At 35.7% G+C, this 23,521-nt stretch overlaps 2 protein-coding genes across 5 annotated transcripts in view; one reads left to right on the forward strand and one right to left on the reverse strand.

The window, feature by feature from the left end:
* Positions 1–13,229: 13,229 nt before the first annotated feature.
* Positions 13,230–17,228, forward strand: LOC149780416 (protein Star-like). The gene is made up of 3 exons (XM_089936204.1): positions 13,230–13,427; positions 15,159–15,353; positions 16,719–17,228. The coding sequence occupies exons 1-3, from the start codon at positions 13,230–13,232 to the stop codon at positions 17,226–17,228; spliced, it is 903 nt and encodes a 300-aa protein (XP_089792330.1).
* Positions 17,229–17,529: 301 nt separating this feature from the next.
* Positions 17,530–23,521, reverse strand: part of LOC149780417 (nose resistant to fluoxetine protein 6-like) — a 50,733-nt gene continuing 44,741 nt past the window's right edge. For 3 of the 4 annotated variants that reach the window (XM_089937343.1, XM_089937341.1, XM_089937344.1), the window contains one exon: positions 21,566–23,111. In XM_089937343.1, coding sequence (XP_089793469.1) covers positions 22,989–23,111 — 123 coding nt within the window. In that variant the 3' untranslated portion in view covers positions 21,566–22,988. Of the gene's footprint in view, positions 17,642–21,565; positions 23,112–23,521 lie in introns of those variants that run through there. The other variant, XM_089937342.1, reaches the window with a different exon arrangement.

Here is a 23,521-nt window from a genome sequence, read left to right on the forward strand (position 1 = left end):
AACAGTTGCTCAATAATTCGTCAGTGTCATAGTATATTGCAGTGCAAGATTTTTCATTTTCTCGTGAAGAGGATTTGTTCGACAAATAACGCCATTTGGTCTCACAAACTGATCAAATTGATTATTTTCTTCCACGCAAGACTGAAATAACCATACTGACACAGTATCGTTTTTACTTATTTCGTTAATGAAATCAAACATATCTCCGGGATAACATCTAACAGTTCGATCTTGTGGAAATATTGTTACTGCGTTAGTCCACGCGTGTGCGTTATGATCAATAATTTCAATCGAAGCTCCTTTTGATCTATATTTTGATTCATACAAAATCTCTCCTGTTATCGTCGCTACGGTTATTGGAAATTTTAATTTTTTTCCTAACTCAGCGACATCTTTGATAGACGCACCGGTATCTTTAACCATTTCTCCCCACGTGTTTATTATTTTACGTCTTTTATCCGTTAGACCGTTTCCACGAGTCGAAACTGTAAAATGTTCTGTTACTCGTTCAGCCACACAATTTATTTTTGAAAATTTCATCGGCGCTAGTTTATCAACGCTAGGTTTTTCTTTTATCACATAGATTCCATAAATAATCGCATGTATATTTTATCTAACCTACAGAAAACCGACATGTATATTCCAGCTTACTGACTGCAGAATCCAGCGTCTAGTCTGTATCGATCGTGGCGGGTTAATTTTAGATCTACAGTACAGTACAGGGATCCTGCATGTATTTACTCGATTACAGAAATACGTGTATATAGTGTTTGGAATTAAAAATCAGTTGCATTTTCCTTGTTCAGTGCAGAAATATAGTACGAGATTGTGTACGTATGTGTGATTATGTATTTGTGTGCGTATGTGTGGTTATTTTTTTATCGAGTAATATTAACAACTAAATACTCCCTTGACTATGATACAGATTTACGAGTGGGAAATATCGTAATATATATTTCTCCATTGAACAGTTATAGAGAGGATGGAAAATCTCGTAATAGTCATAGGAAGGATGGAAAATCTCGTAATAGTCATGGGAAGGATGAAAAAATCTAGCAGTTATGTTATAGGAAGGATGGAAAAATCTAGCAATTAGATGATCTGCACCGGATGTTCTATCATAGATGGCGTGGTATAATAAATAGGAAATTCCTTAATTCAGCTTTGTTTGGTGAGAATATATTATATAAACGTATTTCTTGAATTCAGAATTGTATTTTGAGTAAATGTATTCGAAATTAGTTCCTTTTCGATGATTATTAGCTATATATTAACTTCCGAAACATATGTTTTTAATAAGATTTGATAGCTCAATCGGTATCGTATTGGCCTGTGACGCTCGCGGTCCAGGATCGAATCCCCATGGCTGACAACATGTCGGTGGTTTGCGCATAATTGCGATTTTTATAATAATTGGGGGCTCCGCCAAATCCCCCCCGCTCAGCAAAACTCAACCACCATATCAACCGGTGGTTGATACATATTTTCGTATCACCCACGGGCTTGATTATTGTGGGTGGGGTTTTTCTGAGCGTATATGTTTGTATTGTCCTTCATTCATTATATGTTTGTAATGTCCCTCATTCATTGTACATACCCATTTCATTTCATATGTTGTGCCGTCCCATGCATAATCTGAGCTCGCTAATACACTCGATAGGGGCTCGTCATTCATTGTAAATATCCATTTCATTGTATATGTTGTGCCGTCCTTGAAACATCCCGACGAACTCGCTAAATACTCGATAGGGATAAAAAAGTTTATTTTAAAGATTTATATATTACATAATGAACCATGAAAATATCAAAGACATTATCAAAAAACTAGAAGAAAACGGAATTAATATATCTGATAAACTAAATCCTGAAAAAATAATATCTGATTTTGAAACGTTAGAAGAGCTTAAGAATGAAAATATAAGTTCATAAAGCGGATTCATGTTTCAATCACTAGCTGGTATAAGATAATCAGGTGAAGGAATTCGTTCCTCTTTCTGTCGCAGTAGAAAAGAATTAGATCGCTGTTATCCCACGAGTACGAGGAAAAGAAAACAATTAGTACTCGCATAAGACTATTAAGAAAAATTATGCTAGCGAGTATGCTGGTGAAACGATCCAAAGAAATAATTGTAGATCTTTGATCAGAAATATTTATTCTGAGATTATATTTATTCTGAGATTATATTTATTCTGAGATTATATTTTTTCTGAGATTATATTTATTTCTGAAATTATTTTTTTCTGAGATTATATTTATTTCTGAAATTATTATTTATTTCTGAGATTATATTTATTCTGAATTATTATATTTATTTTGCAATTTTGATGGGTTAGTCGGTACTCAGATTTATGCAAATCAATCAAGTTTGCAATTTTGATGGGTTAGTTGGTACTTAGATTTATTATTTATTCTGAATTATTATATTTATTTCTGAATTATTATATTTATTTCTGAATTTGATGGGTTAGTTGGTACTCAGATTTATGCAAATCAATCAATTTTGCAATTTTGATGGGTTAGTTGGTACTCAGATTTATGCAAATCAATCAAATTTATAATTCTGATGGATTAGTTGGTACTCAGATTTATGCAAATCAATCAAATTTATAACTCTGATGGGTTAGTTGGTACTCAGATTTATGCAAATCAATCAATTTTGCAATTTTGATGGGTTAGTCGGTACACAGATTTATTCTGAATTATTATTTATTTCTGAATTATTATTATTTATTCTGAATTATTATATTTATTTCTGAATTATTATTTATTTCTGAATTTGATGGGTTAGTTGGTACTCAGATTTATGTAAAATGATCCAATTTATAACTCTGATGGGTTAGTTGGTACTCAGATTTATTCTGAATTATTATTTATTTCTGAATTATTATTATTTATTCTGAATTTGATGTGTTAGTTGATATTCAGATTTATTATTTATTTCTGAATTATTATTATTTATTCTGAATTTGATGTGTTAGTTGACACTCAGATTTATGTGAAATGATCAAATTTTCAGAAAAAAAAAAAACTATTTCAAAAAAGATGAATTTTCCAACACAATTACCTCATCAGATTTATTTTGCACCAATATTTTTATTTATTTATTCTGAAATATTATTTTTTTAAGTTGATCGACTTTAATACAGGAGTGTACATAATTTAGAATCTGATCTATGTCACAAATGATCGCGACAATATGTTCTCGACGGAGTTCATCTAACTGTTCTTGTGTTAATAAGAAATCCTCGCTTCCGTATTCATCAATAACTAAATTAACGTTAAATTGCTCTGTGTTTTGTGAAAAAGCTGTTCTGATGGCGTTTTCAAGTGCTTCTTTGTCATGTATAAAAACCCTCACGTGCTGGTACATTATATAATATTTATTGGATTAATTAAGATTTCACATATAGATTTATTACAAGCTCTTCTCCACGTAGGTCAATTAAGCGATTAAGGTGGTCTGTGAGTTTGAAATTTATTCGTGACAAATACTGATTATGTGTGCGTAGATAAACAGGATTGGTTGGTACTTGCACGATTAAACTTCCAGGGGGAACTTGTGGTGTAAATGTATATAAAATATATCCTTGTTGAGCCTGATTTGATTTTCCAAGATCTATTTGATAACTGCCTTCGATTACGTCACAAACTAGATTAACCGCGATTGTCGATGTTATATTAACGATTCCCGGTGATACGTGTCTGCCGCCGCCGAGTGGATCATTATTATATCTAAGAACAGTTGCTGGTGGTGCTAGTTTCCTCCATGCATCGAGTATGTCAAGAAAGTTTTTGTTGATAATATCGTTGAGTGATCTTATCAATTCGCCGGTTTCAAATCCTGGTAGTGTAAATTTTAATAATTCTGCTTCAGTTATTTTATAATGATCAATGTATATTTGTTTGATACTTTGTTTCCTGTATCTGCATAAGTATTAGCATTTATTACTTCAATAATGGTCTGATTAAAATATTTAAGATCTAATACAATTTGATTTAAATGTTGTACCGTTGCAATGATCTGATGTCTTAGATCGTCTTTAGGATACTCCAGGATATGGTTTTTAAACAACTGTGCTAGTGTTGTTAATGTAGTTGTCTATTCAGTTCTAATTCTGTTAGCACGTAATCTGAAATCTCTTTCATAAATAATCTCAGTTGAAGTTTTTGTATCAAAATCAGTGATAGAAAACGGTACCATAGGATGTCTTTTACCATCCCTCAAAATAATTATCCATACCAGTCCATGGATACAAATTTCGGTATTCTGGAGTTGTTATAAACCTGGCTTCGTCCGTGAGAAATTCAATTAATTTTGGTTCTGATGGTCCTTCATACACAGGGGGAACGTCAGGCTAACCTAGTATGGATCTTATCGTGGACTGATAAATATCAACGGCATAATTAGGAGAATGTATCTCTACCGTCGAGGACAGCGTCGGTTTATGAATATTAATCGACATTTTTGCTTCTTTTCCGGTTATTGATTTTATTCTACGTTGAAATTCCTCATTTATTTGTTCGATCTCATAACTACCAGTGGGTATTCCAACATCTATCCAGTCAGGAGTACCATCGGGTTTGTTTTTATTAGCAAATACAAGCAAATTATTTGCTGGTGTACCATGAAATGATTTTGATCTGATATTTGGTCAGCTGTAATATACCCGTAATTGCGCTAGTGCAATTTCATTAGCGCGAATTGCAGTTGGAAAATTGATATTAAATTCAGGATTAATCGAGCTTACCGAGATCATCGTTGTCTTGTGCGGGGTTGTGTTTGTCACGATCTGTTGGAGTAATTCCGTCATTATTGATACTCGTACCTTTAATACCAACGCAGTTGTATACGCTAATCATCTCCGAAAACTCAAAATCAGATATAATTCCATCACTGAGACTCGTTGATAACAACGAGGATAACCTCGTGTATGCGACAGTTGCTATGTGTAATTTTATCTTGTAATCGGATAATTTTTCATTCGTGCAACTACATATTATTTTTTTTTGGAATTATATTAAGTACACCTGCAATCGTTGTTGCTGCACAAACACAAATAGTCACAGCTACTGGTGCCATTATTGTTACCGCGGATAATATTATTCCAGCTCCAGCAACAACAGCGGATACTGAATAAACAACAACGTCGATGATAACTAATCGTCGTTGATACTTTTTTATTTTTATTGTATATTGTTCAACTCGATCTTTTAAGTTCGTTTGCCATTCACGCGCTTGAGTGTATCTAAATCTTTGAACGTCTATTGAGGTGCTCATTATATGTTATGCAGTAACCAATTGAGGTGTTTCAGCTACAAATTCCAAACACCACCAGAAAGATGTTGCTGTTAATTTCTTATCAGCTGCTTCCAGAATAAACATTTCCTCGGTTCCGTTATTTAATATAACACACACAACCCCGGAAAACTTATCAGTTGAATGGCGCCATGGATACGTTGTAAATATTTCAAATTTTGCAGCACTGAACACAGACAGCCTGTACACGCCAGTGACTGTTGCGGTATATCTAATGGTTTTATTTTGCTGCGACCATGTTGCGAATCCCGATGATACCGTGTATACGATGTTTTTAATCTGCCCGGGAGTTATTCCGTCTGAGATTTTAATCAGACTGATTTTATTAACGAACTCAGGAATCCCCGCTACGATGTCTTGCTGTGTTTGTTTAATCGTGTCTAAGTTAGTTTTGATATCAACGAGTTTGATGTCAATGGCGTGCGGAGTGCCGAAGAATTTATCTATGGCATCATCGGTTTTTTTAAATTTCTTCGAAATCTTCCAAAAGCGCCTACGTGAACGTCATACTCGGCTCGCAACGTGGATAATTTACCGTCAACGGTGTCAACGTATTTTTTTGTTGCTGCGTCTTCGTCGGATGTTGCATCTCTTAAAACTACTATTTTTTTCCGTTCATGCTGAGTTCACCCGTCATTGTGTCACCGGTGTTTTTCACGCGATTAGCAACATTTTTTGTAATTTCATCTCTAATTGTTGTAAACGATATACTTGAATCTTTGATTCTACCACCGTTAGTAAACACAGGAATATTATCTGTAACTGTACCAAGTACTCGTCGAACTATATCATGCCATCTGATGTTGCTCGTTTTTAGTTTACCATATCGATCTTGAAAAATAACAACCTCATCTGGGTCAACTCCAGCCAGGTTCATAATATCAGCGAGGTCATCCTTAGTCGCGTACTTTGACAAATCAACATCGCCGGATTTTCTCTTAACGCGGGAAGATCTTCCGTAAATATCAACCATTATATAATATCTGCTGTTTAAAACGCTTTACGCGCAACGAAGCGGTTGCTTGTATAATCATGCACGACTTTATGTGGTGGTTTGGATGATTTTGATATAGCGTTAAGTACATTAATTACTTCACGGCCGCATATTGGCGGATCTGTCATTGTTTGTGTGGGTAACGTTGAATACCAAACTCTTGAACCAGAGGTTCTTGCGTGAAGTGGTGCAACATACTTGATAAATTCAACAGGTGGAGCTAACCCGTATGAATCAAAATAAACGATTCCACATGGATCAACCGCGTATGATGCCCAATGAGTACCAGGTCCAGAACGTTCATCGAGATTAATAATACCTGTTTCGAGTTTGTTTGGTTGTTTTGGGAATTGATCTCGCATGAAAACACCTCTAAAGGCTTTTACTTTTAATCGTTTAGCAGCATCAAGTAAATCAAAATTTGATGATTGAGCGTCTAACGTGGAAGCCTCAGACCTCTTCCCCAACGAGATCCTGGCAATCTTAAGCCGCGTCCCTTTTTTATATCCATTTCCTGTTGCTTTCTTTAGAGCCATTCCAGCAGCTGTTCCAACAGCACCTAACGCGGCTGCTTTTGCTACGGCTGGCGCGGCAGCAGCTATTAATGCTGGTATAGCCGCAAGAAGTGGAAAAATACCACCTGTTTTAACAGAGTCTATAATTGCAGCCGCAGAGAGATTGAGTTTGACGCCTGTTTTTGACTGTTTAGCGCCATTGAAATGTTTAAGCTGGCGTTCTGATAATGATAGTTTATTTTGACCATCCGTGATCTGATCTCGCTTTAGTGACATTTTCATTCCGCAGTTTTTTGCTGAATTTGATTGAAGGTTTTTAATCTGACCAGGAGTCAGACTGACACTAACGTGATGATATGGCATTTTATGATAAATACTTACCACGCTCCGAATAATAATTAAAGATTTTCCACTGGTGCATCAACGACCCTCATTCGACCACTACCACCTTCAAGTAACATGGCTTTATCGCTGAGTATGACCGCCATTGCTCTGTAATTAGCATTACCTGTATCTAATGCTGCTTTAAGATGTATATCAACGACAGATTGTTTTGATAGATCAAGATGCTCCAGTGAAAAATAATAAATCGGATACAACGTCCTGAAATCATGTTGTGATATTTGCAACCCAGTATCTACATTTTGATCATGTCCCATGAATGACATCAAACGATGATATGCACGTCCTATATGATTTTGTGCATAATTTAGTTGTATATTCTCTGTTGGTTCTTGTTGTCCGTTTATCCGCAAGGAAATATTTGTAAGACCTAGTTTATCAAATATCATATGAGAGTGAACTTGATTACCTAAACGATCATGGTTTAGAAACGCAATAAAAATATGTCGTGGTGCAGAAACACCTTGTTGTGATGCTATATGCCATGCAAACTGACGGTTAACGTCAGTTTGCATACTATCTGTGTTTGTTGTTAACCATGACAACAAGGATTTACCACCTGTGTCCATGAAAGAAATTAATTTTTGTTCTACTGCGATCGTTGGAGTCATTACCGGCATCCACAGTGAAAGTTTAGACAATATTACTTTACCAGCATCACCAACAGGTCTCCACAGAGCATCGTTATCATCACCCTTTCTTACAAGAACAACCGTGTGTCTAGCTCCAAAAATAACCTTTTTAACATTCCTACAAAATCCAAAAATATGCGATAGTGGAATTGTACATGAAAATCTTATATTGTCTTCTAGCAACATATTTCTACGCGCTGCAAATCCCAAGTTGAAATTTTCACTAGAACCATGAACCACTGGCCACACATCGGCATCCGCGTTATTGGCAAAATTTCTTGGTCGTCTCATATTATACGGATCACTTTCAGGGTTATTAGAATTATCTTTCACAAACATCATTGTAGGACCTGCTGATCTTGTATAATCATCAGAATATCTTGCCAACGCTATTATTGTTGTGGCAACGTCGACATCATTCTCAATCGATTCAATATTTTTTCCATCAATCATATACGTGGCGCTACTAAATAATGCCATGATCCCGTTGTTGACAAAACCAACTTTTACTGACCTCCGTAATTGGTATCATCCCTTCTTACAATTGTACCTTCTACCTCAATAAAAGCCTCGGCGGGTAGAAAATATCTACTTGTGTCATGAACTTGTAGTTCAATTCTTCCTCCACGTTGATCTGGTGTACGTGCGTCATAAGAATAAAACTGATAATCACGTATTGATTCATCTTTAAGGACATGTCAAATGCTGTGTCGGATACGCGCTTGAACATTTTATTATAATTATTTTCGTCTAACACGTTGATTACCGCGTTCGGAAAATTCCACCTCGGGAAGTTCCACTTCCTGATATTAAACTTGAAATATTATTTCCCGATTCACCGAATCCCCGATCTGCTAACGCTGCTAGTTTTTTATTTGCAGCTTGATTTATTATTTTACTTACGTCTGCGAGCATAATTTCAGTACTTGCCAGTTTTACTGGTGGTTGTTGTTTTCGTCTTATTAATCGTGCTAGTCTATCTTTGATCGCCGAGAACGCCTTCCCAGCAACATTGACAATTGCACCAGGAGCTTTTTCACGGACAATATCAATAGCTTTCATCGATAATTGTTTTGCAATAGGCGCTGCTTTTGGGGCTAACCTTGTAAATAATCCCTGAATAACATCACCAAGTCCATCTCCGTAAATAACCCTATAGATTGGTAATCGTGAGTTTACCGCTCTGACCGATACGGATTTACGATGATTATTGTGTATGATCATCTTATTTTATTTACCATTTATCTAATCGCGGTGACTAATCATCAACGAGCTCATCAATAAGCTCTCGGTAAACGACGATATCCATGATACCACCTTGAAATAATTGCCGACATATATCAGCTGCTTCATTGGTTATTTCTGGTGAATTATTCTCGGCACGTTTTCCCCCTATGAGAACTTCTAACCGCGATACATCATTGATGATATTATCAGGACAAACAAGATTATTTACCAGACCACTGCCAGTAGCTCCTTCTTCTGTTGTCTCTGTGTCTTTAGATGAGGATCTTCTTGCTCTTTTAAGATACTTCTCTTTAAGTTTCGGCGAAGAAGACTGTTGTTGTTCTATTTGTTGCAGATGTGGAGGAAGTTGATACTGAAAGAGTTGTTCTTGTTCTAGCCTCTCTTTATAAAGTCTTTTTACTTCTCTACTAAGACTTTCGTATTCTGGACCTCTAGCCTGTTTTTTTGTTGTAATATACGCGATATATCCATTTAATAAGATTATCATCAGTTACTTTTTCATGACTGGGTTTTAAAATTCTAGATTTATTAAATATACCAGATAATATTTCCTCGGGTAATTTTTCTCTTTCAGGATTTATAATATCTTCAACAACCCCTTTTTTAAATCTTGCAATCAATTCTGCGTTTACTTCTACTGGTTTGGGTTCAGATGCAAGTTCTTTTCTCACGTCGGCGACTTCAGTACGAAGTTTTCCAATATTTTCAAGTATTTCTTCACCGACAGGTGGAGGTTGAGCTGCAGCTATATCAGTTGGAAGATCTCGTAAAATCCTTTTTGTTTTTTTAGTTCTCGCTGCTATTTTTTCGGTTTGTTCTGCTGTTTGTTTTGATACCGGAAGAAGATCTTCCTTGATGACTGTTGTAACTTTCTCAGTAGCTGCAGTAACGGGCTTAAACAGTTTTTTAGTGTCTTCTTCGTACTCAATTTGTGCTTCTTGCTGCGCTTGTAGATTTTTTCTAAATGAATCTCTAACAGGAAGAAATGTTTTGATTGCTTCTAATCGTTCTCGAGCTATCCTTGCAGTATGAGATTCCGGATGTACCATTTTATTATAACATAAAGATTTAATTATAGCAGCAGAGGGGCTGATGACCTCAATTAAGGCGTAATTATGTAAAGCGCGTGTGGAAAAATCACCATTGGAAATTTTCTCAGTAAATTGTCGACGCTTTTCGACGCTTTTTATTCGTAGGAAGGCTTATTTTCGACGTTTCGACGCTTATCAGACAAAGGTCTGTTCAGCCCCTCTGCTGCTGGTCTCGGTAATTTACCAATCCGGCTTTTGAATATCTAAGCCGGATCCGATTACAGCCCGCTGATTACAAGACTGGCAATAAGTTACAGTTTTATTTTGGTCAAGATACAGATGCTGGTAAGCTTCACATGTACACGCTCAGCTTGTCAGCAATAACCCTCCTACAAGTTATTTAAAAGACTCTATTAATTAGGATAAGTAATAATCTAAAGTTGTCTCTGTTCCTAATTAATTCTCTACAAGGGTAATTTTAGAAGAATCTGGTCTGTAACACGACCAGCCCCACCCCATTTAGTCCATAAAGTAAGTTGCTACGCTAACGAAACTCAAAACAGTTTGTATACAGTTTTTCTTGGTACAGAGAAAGCTTTTGACAACGCATGGCCTGATGCGTTCATTTGCAAGGTATATCACACTTGAATTAATTCTAAATGACAGTGAATGTCAAAGTTTAGTCAGATATCTTTCGAAGAATTATTCTTTCAACAAGAATTTCAGGAAGATGTCCGATTTTGAAAGGAGCACGCCAAGGTGGGCTTTTATCTCCGCTGCTTTACATGTTATGACTATAAACGAACCGTTTTATAATTATGTAAGCTAGGTTTTGTATTTTTCTTATGACCTTTGCCTGCGATATTCTTCTTCCAAATCATTCGAAGTCACGATTGAGCCAGTTGGTGATTAAATGTAATGAGCACTCCGTAAAGTGGGGATTTAGATAAAATTCAAAGGAAACTGTCCAAAAGGTATTCAACGAAGGTTCATCTGAATACATAATAAATCACAGGCTCTTGGGTTTAGAGAGTGTAAAAGAAACGGAATCATGTAAACATTTTGGTATACTGTGTCAAACTATAGCAGAATATACACCAAACTTAAAGAGGCTGATTTGAAGCTTATAAGTACGTCAATCCGTTTTACTGATATTGGATTAAATAGGAATGTATTTTATCCTCGCATAGCCAAGAGTTTGTGTGAAATCATTACATTGCCCCGCACATTGCATGGTTCTGAGTCTGAGATTTGATTTAAGTCAAGCCATCAGAATATACCTTAAATAGCGAGAGGTCAACGAGTTTACGATAAACATATACAATGTATATCTAGACATAGACGAAAACGGATGTTGCGTTAAACCTATTGAGTATTTTCCCATTAAAGCTTACATTGATAAAAATACACTAATTTTCATTGAGTAGCTTGGTAGGCTGTAGAAAGTTTATTTTGCAAAAAAAAAAAGACTTTTACCCCGTCTCTTTAGCTGTCGTATTCCAAGATAACAATTGTAAAAAACTGGATATATTAAAGGACGGATATACTGTCGGATAAATTTAATCTAAAAGCAATTATAGAACTGTCCATTCATCAATGTCGATTGTAATAAATCTGACTGGAGAAGTAGAATTGAATTCCAGTTCCGTTTGTTATATGAAAATGCATTGAAATGTGGGATTTATCGAGATATTTTCCTTAGTCGATATCAGAACTTGTCGTTTGATGGCAGATTGATTCTGTTTGTAATATGGGAAGTAGGGGGAAGTTCCCAGAATCGCTAGAGTTATGTCTGCTCAATGGCAATATTTTGACTAAACGTTTTCCGTCTATGGACGAAGCTGCCTGCATTCGTTGTCATTCAGTTTGTACTTCGGTTGCTGGTCATTTATATCCACATTTAGTTTCTCAAACAAACGATTGAATATGGTTTCTCACACAAGCCATTGAATATGGTTCGTCTCATATTTTTTTAAAAATTTAGAGTGCATACTTACATGCGTTTACAATCTATGTCCTATATTGATTTGGTGACCAAGATTTGTTAATTCTCTTACGCAAAGAACAACTGATATGTTTCAATCTCATTTTAACTCCAAGGGGAGCATATATAAAGCAAACTTATACCTGTATCGATGCTAATGATCAACGCATTCTTAGTTAACGGCTTATCAGTAATCTTATAATAAGTTTACTTACACAATATATTTTGTCTGGTTTATCATTGGTAGTACTCATATCATCGCATTGGATAACCAGCCCAGTAGCCTAATATTTTATGAATGGTAATCATGACAGCATTTGATAATTAATTTTGTATTAATTATAATGTGTTGCCACTTATACTAATGAGAGTGCTGCTATTTCCGTAGTGTTGCTAACTAATTATAATTTAATAACGCCAATCAATTAATTAATTTTCTGATATTGTATTTTCATTTCGCTCTAGCAAGAAATCTTCAACGCTCCCTTGCAATCGTGCCAGCTATGTTTACTTAATCCCAATGTTATGTATACATTTTTTTTCCAATTTTCTTACTTCTCAAGACTCACTGTACATGCATTAATTTGTTTGGTCATTTGTAGATGTATGCTATTTTTCAACTTTAATTGAAGTCATTTCCATTTGTTGCTGTAATTTATATACTATTGACCGTATTCTTCTTAATATCAATCAATCAATCAATCAATCATATGGTTACATAAGAAAGTATCTTCAGATCGTCACCTCTTTGATGCTATAAATATTTAACTGACTTAAATCAATATATCAATGATTTTCAGCCATATCTACTAGAAAATACTGTTTCGTTTCAGAGTTGGAGAGATCTATGGAGCCCCAAAACATGTATAAATATTTTTCATTGAAACTCCGGCGGATTTTTGTTATGCTATCTGTTGTTGGAATTGGAATTTGTTCCGTATACTTTTTTATCATATATCGAAACGAATCAGCCACAAAATTTAACTCACTAAGCAAAAAAGATCAGGAAAGTGGGTTCAACTTTTTCCAAAAACTGGTCCCTATCCTCTGGTTCCAGTCCAACTCGTCGCTCGATTCTATACCTGCGTCCAAATGGAATGAATACATGGATCTAAATGTGACAGGTAAACTGAATATCCTGATCAGAGAGAAGGCATCTATGACAGACCCCAGGCTGATTGATTTGATCAGAAAATACTACATCGAGCCACCTGCAGAAAAATCGTATGCTCTTCAAAACCCAGGCAAACTGGATTACTCCTGCGGTCAGTCCGGTTATATCGACAGATTCCTGAATTCCAAGGTAAGTTACGTCTTTAAACAAAAACACTGGCTGTAAGATTACAGCTTTGGTCGCGTGAGGATAAAAGTAAAATAAATGAAAGAAAGTTGTATGCTGATATGCGTTTTGTTACACTAGATTAATTAAAATTATCTTTCGCTGCTTCGGGGTCGTTGCAGAAAAATGAATCAGAACAATGACTGTCTAAGATAATTTCAAACAGAGTATTTACAAATCAGTCATAATGCTCACGGTTTAAAGAACTTGTATTCCTGTCATTGAAAAAATATGTATGTTGATGAGTGAAATATTCTTCTGTAAAATATTTTTGAGATCGTAGGGACTCTAATAATTAGGAGATTTCACTGGGCCGATGTTCTTTATGACGGATACTGAAATAGGCCCTAGAACTGTGCCTTTCATATCCTGACCATCGGGTGTCGCGCGGGTAATGTAAGTCATTAACCCAAGCTTTTATGCTAACATGTACCGTTATTTATGATGTCCTTTTTGCCATAATATTTCCGTTAGAGGGCGCCAGAATAACCTCTTTAATAGATTTCGTTTGCGACACACAAGTATTTGAGAGCGGGGGTGAGGGGGGTTATGTCTTGAGTCCCTCTTTATTTGATCGGCTTTCGCAACTTCAATTACAAAAGATTGATTTTAATAGTAGAATTGTGTACACCGCACGCAGATATAAAGAGAAGAGTGTGCCAACAATATTGCAATGTATTTATTAGCCTCAAACGAGAGCAAAGTTTACTATAGAGAGATAATGGTGTATCCGGCAAACAAGATGTGATGACTTCAGTGTACACGATAAGAATTAATTTGTATCAATCACACCATTAACCTTTGCGTTCCCTATGCTGTCGTACTAAATGAGAAGAGGAGATCGGAGGATTAATGTAATCGTGCTAAACAGCAGTTATAAAACGAAATGCCTGATCTAAAATAAAGAAGCAATAATTTGTTTCGAGATTATTGATCTTATCTGCTCCTTGGACAGCTTAATATCGTGACACATGAGTTTCATTGTGAATGCGCAAATACACCGAACAATATAACTTTCACTGGGCAATGGCGGACGACTCAAACACATTATAGATTTGATTGGACGATTTGGGTCAACTCAGAATACTTTATAGTTTGATTGGACAATGGGAGTCGACTCAAACACTTTATAAGCTTGACTGGACAGTGGGCGTCGATTCAGACACTTGTTTGTGAAAAGTTTCTATGTTAATGTTATCAGTCAAAATAGGTGTAAAACATAAGCAAACCAGAGTTTTCAAGCACATTGAGGTTAATTGTACACTTTAATTAGAATTAGTTTAGCACATTACCTTGAAATTCATGTAAATACATCACATTACATTTTGAGTAGTAATAAAACTAGTTGTGTTCTTTCACCTTTGTCACTTAGATTAACAAGTAAATTATGATTGCAACAACCTACGTTTCCTGTTAAATCAGCTTTTAAGCTATGCACGAGCGAAGCCGGTGAGACATCATATCTTTATAATTGTTCGGCTCATTGTCTCACACACCTTCATTATTGTCCAGAAGAAACAATGTTTCGTTTGAATTTATTTCGTTAAAGGGATGCATACTAACGAATCTTTATTGTGCATAGTCACTCGCTTTCTCTCTTTCTACTTTTTTACTTACGTATAGACTCATTTTTAAAATGTGGATTTTTTCGGGTTTTTAAAGGCTTTGCATATATAAGGGTTTTTTTATTCCAAGGAAAATGGATTCTTTGTCGAAGCTGGAGCATGGTTGGGTGAATATGCTTCCACGTCGCTTTTCTTCGAAAAATCACGTGGCTGGTCTGGTCTCCTTATAGAACCAAATCCTGAAAACTTCCAACAACTGAAGAGACTGAATCAGAAAGCATTCCACATACGTGCCTGCCTCAGTACACATCCGTTTCCAGTTATGGTAAAAGCGTTTATCTAAATATAGGAAAATCTCTCTCTCTCTCTCTCTCTCTCTCTCTCTCTCTCTCTGTATATATATTTGTATGTGTCTGAATGTGTATGTATGTATGTATGTATGTATGTATTCATGCATGCATGCATGCATGCGTGCGTGCTTGCGTGTGTGTATATTTATGTAAGTATGTGGGTGGTATGTGGGTGGGTGGGTAATTAGGTAGGTATACATAATCATAGGTGAGTGATGCATATACACGTACAGTATAACGTAACAAAAGTGAAAAAGATTCTTTGAAAGACAGTTTGTTTACTGGAGAAGGAATACAGGCTACCACTCTTCCACAAAGCAAGGATCATCTAGAGGGACAATACAAGACAGAAAAATACCAAAGAACAAACACTAATGGGAAAAGTGTGAGTTCATATTTCTTGTTTCAATGCCATACACGGACCTGTAAAAAGTATATAATCAGACTGCATTTAAAGTTTACTAAATTGCGTGGACTTGTTAATCTATATAACCAGACTGCATTAGAAGTTTACTAGAATGCGTGGACTTGTTAATCTATATGACCAGACTGCATTAGAAGTTTACTAGAATGAGTGGACTTGTTAATCTATATGACCAGACTGCATTAGAAGTTTACTAGAATGCGTGGACTTGTTAATCTATATGACCAGACTGCATTAGAAGTTTACTAGAATGCGTGGACTTGTTAATCTATATGACCAGACTGCATTAGAAGTTTACTAGAATGCGTGGACTTGTTAAACTATATAACCAGACTGCATTAGAAGTTTACTAGAATGCGTGGACTTGTTAATCTACATAACCAGACTGCATTAGAAGTTTACTAGAATGCGTGGACTTGTTAAACTATATAATCAGACTGCATTAGAAGTTTACTAGAATGCGTGGACTTGTTAAACTATATAATCAGACTGCATTAGAAGTTTACTAGAATGCGTGGACTTGTTAAACTATATAACCAGAATGTATTAGAAGTTCAATAACACGCATGGAATTGTTAAAATATATAACCAGACTGCATTATTAGTTCAATAACATGCATGTACCTGTTAAAATATATAACCAAACAGCATTATTAGTTCCATACCATGCATGGAATTGTTAAAATGTATAACCAGACTGCAAAGAGTTACGACCGAATTTGGTGAAGCTTTTCATATTATAGAGGTACCATTTATTGGCATCTATATTTGGGTTCAACCTGTAAGTTAGGTACTAATAAGTTGTTTTTTTTTAAACCTGAAGATTATGGTTGACATATTATTAAAGTTGGCTTGATGGAGCTGAATTTGTAGGAATTTACTTTTCGTTTTGTTAATTGTTTTGCTTTTATTTTAGCTGAAGTTGAACAGTGCGAGCGATATGAGCAGAATTATAGAAAGAAAAGAAGACAAACTATGGGTCCAGGAACATAAATTTGACAATAAACCGTACCACGATGTGCCACGCTTTCCGCTTTATTCTATTATGTTGGCGATGAATCGCAGTACCATCGACTACTTCGGACTGGACGTGGAAGGAAACGAACTTCTAGTTTTGCAGACGATTCCCTTCAATGGCCTTCATATTAAGAGCCTGACAGCCGAGTGCTTAAACAGGAATGACAGGGGAACTGGAAATGCTATTGCATTAAGAACATATTTGGAAAGTAATGGTTTCATGTGTAACGGTGTTATAGAGGCAAGCTCAACACATGGCTGTTTTGCTGAAGACCTTGTATTTCTGAAGGAAGATCTAGCATCCAAAGAGCTGAAATGTGAACTTGTAAAAAAATCCTTTCAGTTTTTTGACAACAAATGGCTCAAAACAGATACAAATAAATCGTTAAAAATGGTTTATCGATTTTAAATCACAAATGGCGAAATACAGATAATAAGAATTCATTAAAAATGATTTATCGATTTTAAACCTAGATTGTTTTATAATATATTGGTCAAGAATTAGTTGGCACCTGTGCATAACGGACAAAATAATAGTCTTATTGCGTTATCTTATGCCACGTGTTTGAGATCGAATAAACAGTAACACAAGAAAGAGTGAAAACAGCAAGCTTGAAACAAATACATTAATTTATTTCCCCGGAAAAATTGTGTAAAAATAAACAATATGAACTTAAGGTTCTATAGAATAAAATCCAAAAATAATCCAGGCATAATCCAAGAATACAATTTTAGTAGTCCTAATAACAAAGTGTTCTACTGATTTCACGTTCGAATCCCGACGAAGAATCCAAGATGGAAGACGACGACGTATGCTGCAATCTGTAGTGTAAAAACAAGAATTATCACTCCGGTTTCTTATAGCTGAATAATATTTTATTAAAAACAAAAACCTGTCCTTGTTCAACAATTTTACATGAGCACACGTATTTTCCAGAAAAATGACAAAAGGAATCGTTTTGAATCCACGTAATTTGAAATAATTCCAAACAGCACAACATACAACTTCTAGTGTAAGAAAAGGCCCAGCTGCAACTGAGAATAATTCTCCAAAACAGAGATTATATGGTCTTGTAAAACGTAAACAAGGGGTCACGTGATCATCTTCTCAAAGTTTATAGAAAATAAGTACTTGTTAAGGATCACGTCTACCCAGTGTGACCCTGTCGAAAACCAATCATTGTAGATTCTAAGAAATAAAAAAATGTAAAAAAAATTGTTTACATCTTAAAGACAAAGTCCCATCATGACTTCGACAACAATCAATCACAGAACTTGTTTACGTGGATGTTACGAATTTTGAAACAAGGTCAGGATTTAGATCAACGCCTGGTGTTTAAAAACTAACAGTCAAGGTCAAACTATTTTCTAAAAAGGTATCATCTCTAGTGAATAAATTTACATTACAATATCATGTAATGAAAAATAAAAGGAATTAAAACTGACAAACAATTACATTGAAATAAATATTTATTAAATCAGATATAATTAAATCAAATATACATACAAATTATATATTTGCATGCTTTTGTATATTATAAAACAATTTGTTATGGTGCTTTGAATCATCTGGATAGAAAATGCATTTTTCCTAATTTGGGAATTTGAATTTTTGCAGTTGTAAATCACTAAGATACAGACGACTATTGCTATCGTGCAAATTGACTGATAATTCATGGCATGATATTGTGTAAATCAAAATTATCGCCATGTCTTATCGTCAGTGTAATTTGCTCCATAGTAAATAATGATATGATACTGTACACGGGGAACTCTCCAAGTAGTTTATATTTTTACTTTTTAGACCTAGTCACAGATCACGAAACTTCATTCACTGAATCATGATACATTTAGACCAGTATCTAGCAGAACCAATGTTTCTACAAACTGGTGAATCTCGAAGAGCTCTTTGCAGCTGGAACTTTCCGTGATCTTAGTAGTGTAGTGGGCTGATTTCGCGGCATGGACTATATTTGTGACATTCTTCTTAGCGACTTCATAGATTTGCTTATGAATAGTGAGTCTGGTGGAAAGCCAGAGCCTCTCTGCTTTACGCCGGTCTCTTTTAGCAGTGCGAAGCTGGTCCCTAACACTGCTATACCATGAAGAACACATTTGAATTGATATTCTGCACTTGGTAGCTGGTGCGTGTTTGTCAAGCAATGAACGCAGACAGTGATCGAGTTGTTCTCCGGTTAGGGGTAAGCAAGTTGTTAGGTTAGCTTGGATGTCGTGCATTAGTTTGGTTCTAGTTATCATACGGTGGTTTCTCTTAGTAGCAGATAAAGGTAGAGGGTTAGGGACTGATGTGTCAAAATGGCATATAATGCAGAGGTGATCTGATGCAAGGTCATGGGATACCAGAGAGGACCGTAGAATGTTATCATCAGGTCTATGAAGAATCCAGTCTAAAATGTGACCATGTTTATGGGTGGGTTGATTAACTGACTGTTTGAGGTTGAAAACATTAATGGAATCTATGAGTGTTGATGTATTTGAGTTTCCGGGACAGTCAAAGTGAAAGTTGAAATCTCTCAGAATAATCAGGTTGCCACCTATCGAATTTCCATAGTCCAGGAGATTCGGAAACTGCTCCAAAAAGAGAGAGTCAGCTAGCTTGTTTTTTCTACTAGAAGGAGGGCGGTATAGGCAGAAGAAATGGACTGACCTTTGCTCCAGTCTGAGTGTGGTTTGGACTAGTTCAAAAGATGTGTGGTCGAAATTGAATGTTGTGGTGTAGTTAAGACGTTTTATCATTTCTTTGTGATGACAGCAATTCCACCTCCGCGAGAATTACGGGGAAACGACTTGATGGAGTAACCAGTGAGTGTTAGATCCGCACACTTGGGTTCATCGCCTGATGTTTATAGCCATGTTTCTGTCAGGAAAAATATGTCAACATTTTGGTCGTTGATAAAATTAACTATTTCTGTGCACTTTTCCGGTGGTCCTACTGACTGGGCATTGAATAATGCAATGCATAGAGGTATTTCTTGGATAGTTGACACAAAGGTTGACGAATTCATGGGACTTGAATTAGGTTATCTAAATTAACGGTCGAAATTTTTTTATAATTGTTTGGCCGAAATAAGGAAGGTAACTGGGATTCTTCTTCCTGTTCTACGCCGGCCAGCTTTGAAGCAACGTTTCTTTTTTCGCTTCTGTTTACATTTAGGTAATGATGAATGTAGTCCCAGTTCGTTTAGTCTAGAGCACAATGTAGCGTGGAGAGCCAAGGAGTGAACATTTAAAGCAATTAATGAGGGTCCATCATAGCATAAACGGGTTGACTGGCAAGTATCACGTGATGGCGGTTTGTTCAAAAACAGTGGAGCAAGACAGCTGAGAAAAAAGTCTAATTGTTCTTGTTTCCAAAATAAGGAGATGAAAACACACATACGAATTTAACAGCCAATACATAATGAACACAATAACGAAGATGAAAACAGGCAACAAGCACAAATATCATGAAAACGGCACTAAAAAGCGGAACAGCTGCTTCAAGCCGGTTAAGCGATAGCGGCCATCTTGTTAATCTACAGTGTCATGCTTCGACACTATCTTTAACATTGCAACTAAGCATGTCAATTTACGCTAGTGTCGTGTCTTCTGACAATAATACTATTTCATACAGAGTATTGATATATTTCTCATAACACACATCTCTGTAGTAACACACCTTCACCTACGAATAAACTTAATTGATATGGCGGCATAAAATATCTCGGATTCATTTATCTATACAACGGCAGTAGACCTATAGTATTTTTGCTTCTCTCGTGAAATCCATCCATCTGTCAATCCATCAAAATGGCCGCTTACTTCGTCAATAATTAACCTGGCGTGACTTTTGTTTAACCTTATTCCGTCTAAAAGATCGGAATGAGTGAGCGGATTGTGTGACCTTTGTTTGACATCATTTTACAATCCCGGAGCGCTACGGCAGCAATTCCCTACTACTCACGTTAATGCAAAAAATTCTCATTTCTGCTAAATTTGCAGAATTTTGATAAGGAAACTGATGGCTTTGATTTAAAATGTATTCTTGATCTATCACTTGTTTACAAAAAATAATGAAATTAATTAAATTAACATTCAACTAAATTTAAAAATTATAGTGGGCTCTCTTACCTTATATTCCTGATAACGTCGCTGGTGTGTGTGTGTGTGTGTGTGTGTGTGATTTGGATTTTTAACATAGCTTTTTTTACAATTCAGTCATATCACTACGATGTCTGTAGTGTGACAGTTTATTGTGAGGTCCAGCACTGAGGCATCATGCCGCAGACATGTTGCATGGTGTCCCACCCAGTCACATTATCCTGACATGTAGCATGATGTCCCACCCAGTCACATTATCTTTACACCAGGCTGACCATTCCTAAACTAACCTATTAATGTTGAGCGCCAAGCGAGGCATCTGTTAGTACCATTTTTTTAAGTCTTTGGTATGACTCGGCAGATGATCGAACCCATGACCTCCCGCATCCGAGGCGGACGCTCTAACCACTAGGCCACAGGAGCGGTCTAACACCACTGCTACCATAGGCCGAAATCTACGTTAAGGTTACCGAAAGTATTTTCCTCTAAAAAAACTGTTTTTGCAAATAAAAACAAAATAATAAAAAGTGCCAAAAAGGATACACAAAATAATATTATATTAAGAAATAATATTGGTACTTTTATTGATAATTAAACTGCGTCTAGTCTACCACACTAACATTTGAACAAGAACCACAACAACAGTAAAATATAAGCAATTTATTATTAATAATTATCACAATGAAAGTGTCATCCTTATAGAGACTGTGATAGTAAAAGGGGTAATACTTTAATGGTCTCAAATGTGCAATGGAATGAAATCTAAATATAGAAGAATTTAATCTCATACTTAAAACTTGTCGAAAATAGACCAATACGTAAAATACTACTAAACCAAAAGTAGTATCAAACAATATGCAAACACGCAATGACAAAATGGAATCCAAAATATATGAAATAAGTTACGAAAATTATTTTTGTTTTTTAATTGATTCATTGAAGAAAAAAATAAAAAGAAGTTCATAATCATCATATATATCTGTTCAAATTGCACAATAGAAAGTAGAATATATTTTCAGAACTGACGCTAATATTTGTATGAAACGTACGCTTTTAAGAAAGCATGCAATCGCCGTATGCAAATGGAAATGATCACTCAAAAACAATGTTCATTGCCGTTTTTCTAATTAGTTAAAAGCATTAGCTCGATAGAAAAAAAATGTACGCAATAGAAAGTATTTATTTTATTTAAAATGATTTGTTTAGTTGAGGAATGTTATCAAAAGAATTTCATCAGATGCATGTTCCAAGCGTTATGCATAATAGAGAACATGATTATGAATGAAGATTCACAATTGACTTAATTAAATAGAACGCTACTTTCAACATTCATTTTAATTTTAATTCATTTTTTTTTCTTCCTTTTAATGTTGTTTTTGATGATTATCAGCCAAAGAATTGTCTTGCACTATTATTTTGTTTCCAAATTATCTTCTTCCCCATTTTTTAATATCATTTACAAGTTTCTGCACAGGTTATATTCATACCCTTTGATGTATGATTATATCCATTGTGCCAAACAATTGTCCGTTAAATATCTTATCGCGCATTAGCTTAGTGAGTTTAATTGGAAGGTTTGCGGTGGCGAGAACTATAATTTCCTTGACTTTCGTCTGGGTTGCAATCGGTGAATGTCAGAGGCAATACCTTCCAGATATGCTTCAAGCGAATCCTCCATACCCAAAGAGAGTTTTGATAAAAAGGAGATAATTTGGATATCGAAAAAGTCTATAGATACATTAATATACATCTCATCGCAAAATTAATCGTATCTTTCATCAAACCTCCAACATCTGCCATCAATAACAGTTCAAAATAAACTAAAGATCGTCACAAATAACGCTATTGGTCCAAATGTCGGCAGTGTGTGTGTGTGTGTGTGTGTGTGTGTGTGTGTGTGTGTTTTCTTGGTATTTCTTTTCTGGGGAAGGAGCTATGCAGTAATCATTTCATGGTCGTTCGGAAATTAGGTTGGAGAAATATTAGCCCAATCATATGGACTTCGTACTCTTCAACCAAAATGTTAAAACAATGGATGTATACATCTTCCGACAAAGATCAAGCGTAACTAGTTCCTCCTTTCTCGTTTAAAAAGGACCTTCTCCAACGCCATCATCGGAGATTCAAAAGCCAAGGACAGGATGAAGGCTGCAGCATATGCGAATACCAGGTGACCCACAAACAGGTAGGACTGCAAAGATATTTTTCAAGCTATTTAATGATTAAAAAAGTTCGACCACTGTCTGTAAGTGCAACAACTCCTTTTCCATAGGTACATGTATAGAGTTAAGTAACATTCTTGTAAGTTTTGCATGGAGACTTGATTAACATGAAACGGCGATAAACTAACGTATGTCCACTTTATTAAGGTTTATGTCTTCCTGTACAGACGTCAGTACCTAGACGACTACATGCAGCCTCCTGACATACCACAAACGCTAAGCTGAACTGAAATTATCGATCGCAATTGTTGGTTTCGAAAAAAGTCTTCGGAAAGTTGTAATGTCTAATGCCACAGACAAGTTCTTTCCAATGCATGGCCTGCCTATGTATCGAATTCGGCTAATATTAGACGTAAAGATACCCACTTGTATTGTTAGA

This window comes from Sinohyriopsis cumingii, chromosome 16, assembly GCF_028554795.1.
Source record: "Sinohyriopsis cumingii isolate HCF-2022 chromosome 16, ASM2855479v2, whole genome shotgun sequence".
NCBI classification, from domain to species: domain Eukaryota; kingdom Metazoa; phylum Mollusca; class Bivalvia; order Unionida; family Unionidae; genus Sinohyriopsis; species Sinohyriopsis cumingii.

What these genes read in the sequence shown, in the direction of transcription:
- LOC149780416 (XM_089936204.1), top strand. Translation starts at nt 13,230, where the DNA reads ATGGATCTAAATGTGACAGGTAAACTGAATATCCTGATCAGAGAGAAG. An exon ending in ACAGATTCCTGAATTCCAAG is followed by an intron (nt 13,428 to 15,158) that starts GTAAGTTACGTC and finishes TTTTATTCCAAG; the next exon opens with GAAAATGGATTCTTTGTCGA. An exon ending in CACATCCGTTTCCAGTTATG is followed by an intron (nt 15,354 to 16,718) that starts GTAAAAGCGTTT and finishes CTTTTATTTTAG; the next exon opens with CTGAAGTTGAACAGTGCGAG.